Here is a 13,914-nt window from a genome sequence, read left to right on the forward strand (position 1 = left end):
TGGGAAGTGGCTTGCAACTAAGAGGATCTTTTGGAAAATGTGCATAAAAGAGGAATTCTTTAAAATCTATTCTTTTTCTTTTTTGGGGGAGATGGAGGGGCAGAGGGAGAGAGAGAATCTTAAGCAGACTCCACGCTCAGCGTGGAGCCCAACACAGGGTTCGATGTCGCAACCCTGAGATCATGACCTGAGCAGAAATCAAGAGCGGGACACTGAACCGACTGAGCCATCCAGGTGCCCCTATAAAATCTATTCTAATTTACTTGCCTCTGATTTCTACCCTTATCCCATTTTTATTGTCATTATTTTTTCTGTGTGGCCTATGAATGAACTAATGAATACTTTGAATACTGTTACGGTTAGAATTTTTTTTTTAACAGACCCTGTTGCTTTCCATCATGACCTGTAATTCTGAGAAACCCTGTAGGTTGAGTGGGCATCAGAGATTTGGGGTTACAGAGGATGGGGAAGCGATGCTTGGCCTGATGTCAGTGTGGCCTGGCTCCTGGGAGGTGCTGACCACCCCTTTTCCTGTCTGTGTGGGGAACCAGCCAGATCAAAGAATGGCTTATTCTTTTGCTTCATTTCGGACCAAAGCTCCTCTACCATGGGCCCTGTGCCTGGGCTTGGTCCCTGCTAGTACAATTGTACGGAGCAGCTGTGTTCCCACTTGGCCCAGCTTGCCCAAGCTGCCCGTAGGGTGACTCGGATTACCGAGGAGGGATGTCTCTGGCCCCTGGGCAGCCTGGGAGAAGGGGGACTGCAACCGTCAGGCAGTGCGCAGACCTGGCAGCATAGTTGAGTGTCTTCTGCAGAGTGTCAGGGGTTTGTCCAGGGCCCTTTGTCTCTCCTATTCCTTGAGAAAAACACCAAAGAGTAGAGTTGGGCCCACCGTCCACTCGGCAAGTGCCCAATTCACCCAGCAGGGCGGCCTGCCCTGCCTGGCCGTGGAGAATTCATTTGCTGAGACCTTTTGTACTGTTCCTGTGGCTCAGCAAGGGAGATGAGGAGGAAAAGGGCATGGTGCTGGCAAGCAGCCTGCAGCCAGGAGGATGAGGGGACGGTGGTGGTGAGAGCAATTAAGGTTTGGCATCTTCTGCTCCCAGCCTTTTTGGCCACGTGCTCTCGCAAGCTGTGCCATGTGGTTGCTGTCTGTGGACCGCCACTGAGCGAGCTCCGGGTGCCAGGCAGGGAGTGGAGGACAGGAGGCCTCCTGCATTGCTGTCATCCACTAGCCTGTGGTCTTTGAACATGCCACACACACCCTGGCCTTGGGGCGCTTGCATTCACCTGTCCCTCTAACTGGAATGCCCTTTGCCTTGGTGCTCTGTCCATTCAGGTGTCTGCTGTCTTGTCCCCTCCTCGGGGCGGCCTTCTCTAAGTACATCTTCCGAAGTAGATCCTGCCCCATGATCCCACCCCCTTTCCCCTGCTGTATTACTTTCTTGCTAACAGTCCCTTTACATAACAGATTCTATACGTGTGTGTTTCTCTGCCAGCCTGGGATTTCGTCTTGTTCCCTGCGGCATCCGTCAGGGCCCGTGTGCCTGGCACGTAGTAGGCACTTGGTAAGCGTACGGCATGAATGACAAAGTGAATACATGGTATGGAGGGATGCCGGATAACGTGGCTGGTCAGACAGAAATGTGAGCTGATGCTGAGTAAACGATGAAAGTAAACCTTTGGCGACAGTCCCTTCGTAACCTGTGTAAAAACAAAACACCCGCATCTGACAGGGTTACCATCCACGTCCAGCTGTGAGCGTGGGAGAGGGGGAGTTTGGGGGAATCATTGCACAAGGCCAGGTCCAGCCCAGAAGCAGGCCTTGTGGTTCACAGACAGGACTCCACTGAGTAAGGACCTGCGTGCCAGGGGCCACCTCTGCCCATCCTTTCTCCCCCATCCCCGTGGACCTTTCAGGAGTAAGCCGCCTCTCTCTTGTTATTCTCCATGTATGTTCTTGCAGAGAATGTTTTGCTCGCTGTTTCACGTGTTCCTAAGTTTGACTGTGAGAAGTTCTACCAACCCAAGCTAAGAATTCTCACGTGAAGAAATGCAGTCCAAGAAGAGAAGTGCTGTGACTGAGAAAATCACGTGTTGTGTGCGCTTTTGTAGAGCTGTCCCATCTTAGAGTCACAGGGGTACTCTCGCCTGCCAGCTTGCTCAGGGCCTCTGTCCAAGATGGGGTTAGGCGGGGATTGCGCCGGACAGATGGCTTGTAACAGAGTTCTTTAATATCTCCAAATACTAAATTTCACGGTTGCTTCTGGTAACCTGCTGCTGACTTCAGGATGCTTGGGCTGAAATTTTACCTTACGTTTAATCAAGCTGCTCTTTGTTGCTATGATGTTAGCCTAGATTCCCAAATTGAACGATGTCCTAGGCATTGTTCTTACACTGATAGGTCGTTATACCAGTTCCTGGGCCTCATTTTTTCCAAGACCACTCATGTTCTCCCCACCTCCCAACTCTCTCCCACAGGTCTGTTCCCTGTCATAGTTGACTTTTTTTTTTTTTTTTTTTTTTACTTGTGTCCACCTTTTCTATATCCTCCTTACATTTACAAAACACAGCGCAACTGGTTACAGCCCCTCTGGGAGGCCTCTTGGTTAAAATTTAGAATGATTGCCTTATGGCTTTGTCAGGTATTTTCCTAATGATCCCAGAATACTGTTATTTGAAGGGTATCTTGACAGCATAGTATTAAGTATACAGCTTGTTGTAGTATGCATCATTCTAACATCTGCTCATTCGCGGGATGAGTTTCATTTTGTTTTTGGTTTATAACCTCTGGCTTCTTTCCGTGCTATGAATGTCTAGTTTGTTCTAGGTGTCTAGGTATGCTCCTTTGTGTTTAGCCCTACTCAGCCATCCTTTGTACACAGTAGGTGCTTGATATTTGTGTATCTAATCACTGTGTTTATTTTAGCCTTATCTTCCATGTTTAATGCCTCATATTAACTGCTCCTCTCTCATGTGATGCTATCAACTCACCCACCTTCGGGTGTTAGCACTTGAAGGGGACATTGTGGGTGGGTTGTCATGATGACTGGGGGCTCACTGATGGCATTAGGGATACATAGGGGCCGGGGACAGAAGGCCAGCAGTGCCCCTGCTGAGAAGCACGAGTGGACACTGATGGTTGGCAGTATTCCTCATGGAGTTGAACCTGTTGCAGACATACAGTAGGAAACCTTTATCAAGGGCTTACTGCATGCCTGCCACTGCTCTAGGGATCTTATGTGTATTAAATCATTTGAGCTTCTTAACCTCTGAGGCAATTACTTTACATTTGCCACCATATTACAGATAAGAGGTTAAATAAGTTGTCCAAAGTCACATTGCTAGTAGTGGACAAAAAGGATTTCAAACCCAGGTGGTCTTGCAGCACCTGGGTGGCTCAGTCGGGTAAGCATCTGCCTTCAGCTCAGCTCATGATCCCGGGGTCCTGGGATTGAGCCCCGTGTCTGGCTTTCTGCTCAGCAGGGAGTCTGCTTCTCTCTCTCCCTCTGCCACTCCCCCGGCTCATGCATGAGCACGTACTCCCTCTCTCTCTCAAATAAATAAATAAATAAAATCTTTAAAAAAAATAAAAACCCAAGTGGTCTGATAAAGAGCCCAGCACTTAGCCACCTAATCACCTGCCAGCCTGTTAGGCCTGTATACCTGCTCTCAGCCTTAATACCTGATTTTTGTATGTGTAATATGATCCATTAGTAAGCTCTATATTCATTAAGTAAAAGCAGGACTTAGATTTAAAATGTTTTGGAAGAAGGTGGATTTGTCCCTGGTGGGCAGCTTGTCCATCAGTAATTCAGTCCAGTAGTCAAGGTATTCACAACCTTGTTCCTCCTGGTGCCTGTTTGCTTTTGATTGGGGGTAAAGGGAACCCCGTGACCTCCATATACATGGCCTACCATCCCTCACAGATAAAGTTAAATTGTATTAGAATGATTTCGATTTCACAAAAACATGATGTTTGTCTTCTAAAACTTACGTGTTCTAGATGATTTTCGGTAGATGACGAAAAAATAGATACAATAAAATTATTTCCCAACTGCAGGACTTTGAATAGATAAAGCATCCTGAAATGGATGGCATTCTTTTTAAGAGGAATTCTGCTTAGGAAATGTAAAGCTTAACCAATTCTCAAGATTTTCTAGAATTTCTGTCCCCTGAAGAGGTTCAGTCTGGGGCAGGAAAATGGATCAGGACCAGAATGGTCTTAGGAGTACAGTATGTTAAAAAAAACTGTTTAATTTCAGAATTTCAGAGGTGACCTAGTACTGTGATTGTGTATAATTGTTGGCACTTGGATGTGTGGAAGTTGGTGGCTTCCTGGTTTCCAGCCATGGGTTGAGGGAGTCAGTACCTTCCCTGCGCACTCCACTCCCCGCCCCGGAGGGCTGGGGCAGATGTCAGAACAGAACCCTGGTAACTACTTCTTTCTAAGTGTTCTTGGTGGCTCCACCTGTCTCTGTCTCACTGCCGGCTGGATTGACACAGATGTAACTAGTCCATGGATGAAGGAAAGTTTATCCATGAAATTAGCCAAAGAATACATAATACTTCAGTGTGGTAAGCCAAGGAAGAAAAATATCATTAAATGATTAACAGCTTACTTAATAAAACCAATTTTGCCTTTGCCCTGGGAAAGTAAAATATTTGTGGTTATTTCTGTGAAGAGTAAATGTATGCCTTCTAACTTTAATATAGAAAATCTAGTTGATATTGCATATGAAAAGATGCTTAGCTATACTGTAAATGTAAATCTTAAATGGGGGAGTTGTGGGGAGCTATAAAATCTTAGAAGATGAAGGTAAATCTGTAACTACTGATAGGAGACTATATTTCCAAGATGTTTTAAGTGAAAGCAAGTAATATGTACTCTTCTTGATACAACATTGTTTTCTATTTGTTTGTTCACTGTAACCTCCACAGTAAGAATATATTTTATATCTCAGCACAGCACATGGTACTTAGGTATATATCATCATACTTATGTGATACAGTAACACTAAAGATTTATGAAAATATTCATTCTCACTAGGGGCAAAGCACTCTGATTAATATTATTGTAACTACTTTTTAATGCTAAGTTGACCTAATCATCTATTAATGGGTTGAAATCCACAATTATAAAAAAACACCCGTTGGCATGACCCCTTTTGTGCTCAGAAGAGAAGAGTCTCGAGGTATGTCCCAGAAATGTTACCATAGGCTCCTTCTGACAGTGAGGCTTTAGGATTGTGGTTGGAGTGAAGTGATGAGATTATTTGGGGGGGGGGGGGCCCCCCTTTTCATTTTTAATATTTAAATATTTTTTTTACCACGGACATGAAATATTTTTAAATAATAATTAATGAAAATAGCAAGCAGAGGAAACCATCTATTCACTGGGGCCTTCCTTTCTCCAACATGGCTCTTCCTATCTTGGCTACAGGCTTACCTCAAGCTTTGGTTCTTGCCCAGATGGAATCTTCTCCCGTCTGCCACCTTTTTCCATCCAGTTCCACTCTTCTCCCCACTGAGATTCCAGCTTCACAGAAAGCATTTTTATGGAACTGCGAAAAGAAGTTCAGAAAACTGGCACTTCATTTATAAAGTGAATTCACGGGATTCTGTCTTTCCTTTTGATTTTCAAATTAGACCTAGCACACAAGTTACTTTGGGAATTAAAAAAAAGTTTCAACATAACCTTGTCCGTAGCATATTCTTTGAAAAGGATTTGTTCTTGTTCTTTTATGAAAAAGCACTGTATAAAAGCATTTTGAGTAGAGATTAATCAATGTCTGTTTTTCTTAATAGGTTTTAAAATGGAAAATTTTGATGCATCACTTAGTACCTATTTCAAGGCATTGCTAGGCCCCCGAGGTAAGGTGGTTTTGGTTTTGCTCCCCTCCCCTTATAGACACTTATAAATATTGCATGAAGAGATTCTAGAAAACATTAGCGTCTTCTATGATAAGACTAACACTTTGTCCTGGATAACAAGGGGCTTGGAAAAGTCCTGTGACAATGGTCTTGAGGTGGTGCAGTGTCCCTGGCTATCGGCACAGAGATACAGCTGCTGTGACCCTCTGCTGGCTGTAGCTGGGGTTCAGATTATGCTGGAAAGCTTGCAGCCTGAGAATGCTGCGCCTTTCACCTCGTGGTATGTTTTCCTCAGTTGTTGCGAGTCTGCAGCTGAGACCGGTTTCCAAAATGCACTGCTGGAGTAGTTTAAAACTTTTCCCCTCTTACAGTTTTAACGGCTTGTTAATGACCTTTCGTGTTGTGTCACATCAGTGGGTAAATATATACACCTGACCTCACTTTTTTATACTTCATCATTTGTTTCCTTGTAGGAAGTAAATCAGCTCCATATTGCTGTCTTTGAATATCGTCTGTAATGTCTCCCGATGTATCTATAAAAAAGGAACTTTATAGGTTCACAGAGTCATTAAAAAATTGCAAGAAGCTTTTAGACAGATGAAAAGATTTTCAGTTTCACTTATGATTTTTAAAGTACAAAAGAAAATAGCAAAAGGAATTCATCTCTTAGTGTGGTAGAAATGAAATGTGTTTGAGAACAGTAATGATGTGGGGAAAGAGTCTAATTGGTATGACCTCTTTGGAGGGTAATTGTGTCTTCCATTGAAATCAAAAAGCACATGCCCTTTGATTCGGCTGTTTGACTCCTGAGGCTTTATCCTAGAGCTTATCTTGATCATTTATGCAAAGATAGGAATAAGGGTGTTCCCTACAGCATTGCTTGTCAAGACTGGGAATAATCTAGGTGCCCATCAAGAGGCGAAAGGTTAAGTAAATTAGCGTACAGCCAAATGAGAAAAACAAGTTAGATCATCTTGTATTTACTTGTGTTGAGATGATGCCTTATTTCAACCTTATGGGACAAAAGAATCCAATTTTGAATGGCTGAAACAATAATGATCAGTTTACATTACCAAGATTGAGCAACCCCTGAGTTATTTCAGGGACCAAGGACACTTGTTCTTGTCATTTTCTACTTTGTATTCTCAGTATATCAGCAGTTCTGTCCTCAGAAAAGTCCCTCCACCTTTCATGACTGCAGAAGCTCCAGACATCACCTGCGGAAGAGGAGGAAAAAAATCTGTTCATTTGCATGGATTTAAGAACAAGGAAACTCTTCCCCAGCGCCTTTTTGCCCCACTGTCATTTCCTCAGAGCTCCACGGCCACAGTTGTTTCATTAAGTGAAAGGAAATGGGAGGTTTCTGTGTGTGCAGTTACTGCGTTTGTGATCTATGTGTGCACACAAACGTATGTAACCGCCTAATGTTAGTTGCTAAATGGGAACTTGTTTTCTCACAGTTGATAGCCAGGGCCCAGAGTTGAGAACACAAGGCATTAAGAACCTCCCCCTTAAGTCCACTGGAGCCACCTTAGCATAAGTAGTGGGGAGAGGGTGGAGGGCATCTCCCTCTGAAGCCAGGGGAGGAGCACTACAGAGAAACACCAGGAGAATTTAGAATGTCTGCAAGAAAGGAGACGGACAACCTGTTCCCCAAGTGGATGGGTGCTTTTCCTGCAAGATCAAGAGAAAAAGCATTGGAGAAAGTAGCAGCGTGGCCCAGTCGGGAGGTTGAAGAGGGGACAGAGCCTGTCCCTGCTCGCTGCTGCCTCTCTGAAGATGGCAGAGGCAAAACCTGCATGTGCCTCTGAGCTCCAGAGTAGGTGACCTTGGACGGTAGAGAAGATTGAGGAGCGATAGGTTTTGGGGGTTCATCAAAGCAGCATGCTGAGGGGAACATGCTGCAGAGGTGGCTTCCTGGGAGTCGGCCACAGGATGAAGTTGACTTGCAGGGGACAGGTTAACACCTAGGGGGGGTTGGCTGCCAGGGTGTTTACCCCCTTTCAAGGAGAGGCTGGCAGATTGCTCCCAGCAGCTACTTGGAGCTAATTCTCCTCATCCCTGCAGGGGAAAGAGGATGGGAGCACAGGGGAGAGCTCTCCTCCCTCTGTAGCTCCCTTGAATCTGTGCAGGTCTACTCTCTCAAGCCGCTGCTGCTCCCATGGTTCCTTAAATAATCACTTCCCTGGTCATTACTACCTCACCCCTTCTTATTTGTCCCCTCTGCTGTTGACCATTGCACTCAGAGCAGATGCCTCCTCTCTCATCAGTGACTGTCGTTAAGCTGGATGAATAGCCCATTTTCTCTGAGTCTGCACATGCCGGGCAGGCTGGCAGGCACTTGACATCAGGTGAGAACTCTGGAGTTCAAAAAGCCTGTCATTTCTGGAGTTTTATTATCCTGTGCAGCATTCAGCACATCTGGTCAGTAAATATAGTTAGTGGAAAATTTAGCTTTCTCCTTGCTTATTTAAGATTCTTTGGGAAAAAAAAATATATATATATATATTTTTTTACTTAGCAAGAACCATGTATGATATACATGTTATTCAGAACATGTAATAAGGAGCTTCACCTTGTATGACAAGTATTGAAAACTCCTGCTTCCTCTTCCAGTTGGCCTTGTTGGGATTAGGAACTTGAGTATTAGATGACTGTTAAAAAATTATGGGGAGGGAAGATTTTTAGTGTTTGAAAAAAAAAAAAAAGTTGTGGTTGTTTTTTTATCAGCCTTATTAATCACTAAATATTTTTCTTTTATTATTTTCCAGATACCAGAGTAAAAGGATGGTTTCTTCTGGACAATTATATACCTACTTTTATCTGCTCTGTCATATACTTACTAATTGTATGGCTGGGACCAAAATACATGAAGAATAGGCAGCCGTTCTCTTGCCGGGGAATTTTAGTGGTGTATAACCTTGGCCTCACATTGCTGTCTCTCTATATGTTCTGTGAGGTAGGTCTGTCCCTTGAATGTGCTCTGATCACCGTCCTCAATGGTGTTCCTAAATAAGGGCAGCTGCATTGCGGGGTGGGATGGGGGGACTGGGAGAGCAAATACATTAATCCATTTTGAGTATGTTTTAAAATTGATTTGCCAAAATGCCAGAGTTGTTTGTATAAATATGCCTTCTAGAATATCTAAAATAGAAGCCTTTGCTATTGATTTGTGATGTTTCATATCATTTTCTAGAAATACTTTTATGCAAGCAGAACACAGGGTGGAAAAAACAAAATGTGAAAAACAGATCTGTGAACATTTTATTATTAAGCATTTAATAAATGCAGGATTCTGGTTTGGAGGTGGGGGAGGAAGGAAGTGGGTAGCAGTTGTGTTTGGGTGTGTTTTTTGGCAAGCCTCTCACCTGATCTAATAGCTGTAAATAGCTTTGAGATTTGACAAGTTCATTTTTAAAAGCTAAGAAGAGTGGATGGTGAGATCTGTGTTTAAGATCTGAATGGTCTGTAAGTTTGGGCCAAATTATTTTATCTGTATAACTGGGAGGTTGGAAACCATATTTGATGATCTCAAAGGCAAACGTTGTAGCTGAAATAAAAATGAAAGAAATGGAAATCAAAACTTACATCCTCCCTATTTTTTGCTGTTACGTAATATAGGCTTTAAAGCTAAACAGGGAAGGAAAGCTGCCCTCCAAGGGTAGGCACAGTTTGTATACGTTTTTAGGGGAGGGACCACCTTTCAGGCTTACAGTACAAATGTCTCGCAGCACTAAACTATTGTTAAATCTCTGGGTGGAGAATTAAGCCATGTATAAACATTTGCAAGCACTCCCGTTTAGATTTGTAACCTTTTATTGTGGCTTTAATTCCCCAAGGAGTAGTAAAGACGATAAGGGGAGGAGGGGAGAAATCAAAATGAATCTTAAAATTGGTGTTTAGGGGAAAGAATGAATTCTCCGTCAGCCTCAGGCCTCTCCATCCTGCCTCCCTGTCTGCGTGTGGTTGTGTGCGAGAGGGTGTCTGGGTGGTCACACCGGTGCAAAACACTGATCGTGGGAGGTATTGATTGCACCTGTGGGAGGTCTGTGGCTTGTTCTGCGCGTATGTTGCATAAGCCAGCTCAAGAGTTTATGATTAGAGTAGTAGATTTTTATGCTTGATACTCTGTGAAATGCTTACAACCCCTTTTTTCGCTTTTTTCTGTCCTATTCTAGAATGAAGGCAGTTTAATTAGCCTCCCAGATGGATATTGCAGGACTGGAGGCAGGGGCAGAGCACAGGAGTGACTCCTGGGCCCAGCACTGTGCACATCTCTGTGTTCAAGGGACAAACTGCAGCAAGGTGTCAGGTTTTTCAGAGTGAACGGTTTATTTTCCCATAATTGATAGATGATACAGCCCTTTCCTTAAGAAAGCTTTTATAGGGGTGCCTGGGTGGCTGAGTCGTTAAGCGTCTGCCTTCGGCTCAGGTCATGATCCCAGGGTCCTGGGATCGAGCCCCGCGTCGTGCTCCCTGCTCCACAGAGAGCCTGCTTCTCCCTCTCCCTCCGCCTGCCGCTCTGCCTACTTGTGCTCTCTCTCTATCTCTGTCAAATAAATAAATAAAATCTTAAAAAAAAAAAAAGGAAAGAAAGCTTTTATAGAGTTTATTGTTATGCGTAGCACTATTCTAGAGAAAAAATATTTAAATTATTAAGTCTTCTAGAACTTAAGGATCTGCCTTACAGGTTTCTCAAGCCCTGGAGATAGAGCTAGAACGTCAGAATTTAACCTCTCTCAAACAGGTCATTCTTGGGTAAAGAGGGGAAGAACAGTGCTGTATAAATTGCTGCTGTGTACATAGGACTGAATTGGGAGGGTTCCAGAAGCACTGTAGTAGGAAATACAGATTTTCCTCTGACAGCTTAGTGAGAACTAGAGGTGAGGTTGAGCCGTCTGAGCACTAGATGAAGAGACTCAAGAAATATACAGTGGAGGAAAACATTTTTAACTGATGATTTAGAGTACATACAGCAGTAATTCCTTAAATTAAATCCACTTTCTAAAAATATGCCCAGGGCGCCTGGGTGGCTCAGTTGGTTAAGCGACTGCCTTCGGCTCAGGTCATGATCCTGGAGTCCCGGGATCGAGTCCCGCATCGGGCTCCCTGCTCGGCGGGGAGCCTGCTTCTCCCTCTGACCCTCCTCCCTCTCATGCTCTCTGTCTCTCATTCTCTCTCTCTCAAATAAATAAATAAAATCTTTAAAAAAAAAAAAAAATAAATAAAAATATGCCCAGATCAGGTGTTCCAGAGTTGAAAATAAGCCCTACATTTTACTACTTGTTAAGTGGTATTTACATTAGATTTTTGTGACTTTTTTTCCTGTATTTACGTAAACCCATCAGTAATACCATTATAACCTATCCTTTGTCAAGCTTTTCATTTCATCTTAGCTACTGTTTTTTTCTTTTAATTAGCATTTATATTCCGTTGACGAGTAAAACCTAGGACAGCAATCATGGAGTTTTGTGACAGAACAAACTGAGGAGGTCATGGATCCCAGTTGGGCCTCTCATTTCAGCCAAATGTCCCAAGACCTGGAGCTGTTTGCCTTTGGTCACACAGTTGGCAGAGTCTTGATTATTAGTCTTTATTTACCCTTCTGCTTATCTACATATTTGGGTCTGTAAGGAATTTAAAAAATAAATAAGTAGTCATGGATAGTTGTGTTTATTTTATCCTGTGTGAATTCACAGCTGCCTTGGCAAGTTCTAGGCTAATACAAATAAAATTAACTGTCACTTAAAGGAGACAAAGAGAAGTCTTGAAAGAAGGGAGATAACAAGGAAGTGAAAGGGGGAGAGTCACTATAACTTTAAAATTACCAGAAGAAGGAAAATAAATAAATGACGGTTTGAAAACTGTGAAACAGAGTTTAAAATCTAGAAAAAGTTTAGACTTGTTCATAGTTATTACATTTATAGCTGAAATGGAAATCAAAACTTACATCCTCCCTATTTTTTGCTGTTACGTAATATAGGCTTTAAAGCTAAACAGGGAAGGAAAGCTGCCCTCCAAGGGTAGGCACAGTTTGTATACGTTTTTAGGGGAGGGACCACCTTTCAGGCTTACAGTACAAATGTCTCGCAGCACTAAACTATTGTTAAATCTCTGGGTGGAGAATTAAGCCATGTATAAACATTTGCAAGCACTCCCGTTTAGATTTGTAACCTTTTATTGTGGCTTTAATTCCCCAAGGGGAGACTTAGCATTACTTGTAGTTATCTCAAAAAAAAACGTAGTGTTTATTTTCGGGAAAATGATTGTAGATCCCTGATTAGAAGTGTCTTTGAACAGTGGTGTGTTTTAGATTGAAAGTACAGGACTTTGGGACACCTGGGTGGCTCAGTCGTTAGGCGTCTGCCTTCGGCTCGGGTCATGATCCCAGGGTCCTGGGATCGAACCCCGCATCGGGCTCCCTGCTCCGCGGGGAGCCTGCTTCTCCCGCTCCCGCTCCCCCTGCTCGTGTTCCCTCTTCGCTGTGTCTCTCTCTGTCAAATAAATAAAAATGAAATCTTAAAAAAAAAAAAAAGTACAGGACTTTATGGCAAGCCTTTTGGCTTTTACTTAGTAAATGAGGTGTTATCTAAAATCACAGTCAGGGGGACGCCTGGGTGGCTCAGTCGGTTAAGCGTCTGCCTTCCACTCAGGTCACGATCCCAGGGTCCTGGGATCAAGGCCGGCATCAGGCTCCTTGCTCAAAAGGGTGTCTGCTTCTCCTTTTGCCTGCCGCTCCCCCTGCTTGTGCTCTCGCTCTGTCAAATAAATAAATGCAATCTTTAAAAAAAATAAAATCACAATCAGTGGTGAAGGCTCAAATAAAATTTCAGTTAGTAGAAGAGAAACAGCTTTGGGGCGTCTGGATGGCTCAGTCATTAAGGGTCTGCCTTCGGCTCAGGTCATGATCCCAGGGTCCTGAGACTGACTCCCGCATCAGGCTCCCTGCTTGGCAGGGAGTCTGCTTCTCCCTCTCCCACTCCCCCTGCTCGTGTTCCCTCTTTTGCTGTGTTTCTCTCTGTCAAATAAATAAATTCTTTAAAAATAAAAATAAAAAAGATTTAAAAAAATTTTTTTTAAAAAGCTTAGTTTGTGTTAGTTACTCAGCATTGTAAATCTGTGCCCTTCGTAGCAAATGTAAAATTCTTGGGTGCCTTTCTACCCTCTGAGATGGAAGGCATATTTCGTCTTTATTGAAGCCCCCGTTTCCCCAAGCTACCTTAAGTCCCTGAGCTCCAGCTTGAGAATCCCCAACCACACAATGCCCGATGTGGCTTTTCCTCGTGATGCTGTAGATGTCCAAGCTGGACTCGTTTCCACTGCCCCCCGCCCCCCAGCAAGCTGTCTGAGACACTTCTAACTCCTTTGTTAACATGTCAGACGTGGGAGTCGCACGCAGGCACCTGCTGTCTCCCGACGTGTAACCGTTTTGGTGTGTCTGCTCTCCTCCTGCTTCTGGCTTCTTGTGCCCCCTCAGCTGAGAGGATCGAATTGCTTGGTTTGTTACAGTCCAAAAGGGAGCATCCCTGTTGATCGGCCTGGGTGTTGTGCACTGATCTCAGTGGTAGCTGCGGGGAAAACAGGGTCAGTATTGTACAGGACATGAGGCTTTGAACTTTAAGAACTGCTGGCCCCTTTCCTCAGGAGGAGGCACTTTGAGCTGTCAGCCTGCATGTTATGCATAGTTCTACTCAAACCCCCCAACACCAGTGTATTTCGTTCCTCTGGTCTCTACCCCCAAGAAACTCCCTCTTCTTTTAGACCTAAGGCCACCTCCGTTTGACAGTCTCCATTTCCTTCTTAAGGACTCTACGCAAGAATCAATTCTCCTATGAAGCCAGAAGCACACGGAGTCAGGACCCAAGCTCTACGGAGCAGTGATGATTTCTTAAAAACAATGAAGCGTGGATCACTACATCAAAAACTAATGATGTATGGTGACTGGCATAACATAATAAAATAAAATTTAAAAAAGTTTTATTTATTGACAGATACAGTGAGAGCAGGAACACAAGCAGGGGGAGTGGGAGAGGGAGAAGC

General features: G+C 43.8%; 1 protein-coding gene across 1 annotated transcript in view; it reads left to right on the forward strand.

Moving 5' to 3' along the window:
• ELOVL5 (ELOVL fatty acid elongase 5) overlaps window positions 1-13,914 on the forward strand; it is an 84,712-nt gene that overhangs the window by 44,823 nt on the left and 25,975 nt on the right. The window contains exons 3-4 of the mRNA XM_044917729.1: window positions 5,809-5,874; window positions 8,646-8,833. Of these exons, the coding sequence (XP_044773664.1) occupies window positions 5,817-5,874; window positions 8,646-8,833 (246 nt within the window). The 5' untranslated portion in view covers window positions 5,809-5,816. The remainder of the gene's footprint in view (window positions 1-5,808; window positions 5,875-8,645; window positions 8,834-13,914) is intronic.

This window comes from Neomonachus schauinslandi, chromosome 8, assembly GCF_002201575.2.
Source record: "Neomonachus schauinslandi chromosome 8, ASM220157v2, whole genome shotgun sequence".
Lineage (NCBI taxonomy): Eukaryota > Metazoa > Chordata > Mammalia > Carnivora > Phocidae > Neomonachus > Neomonachus schauinslandi.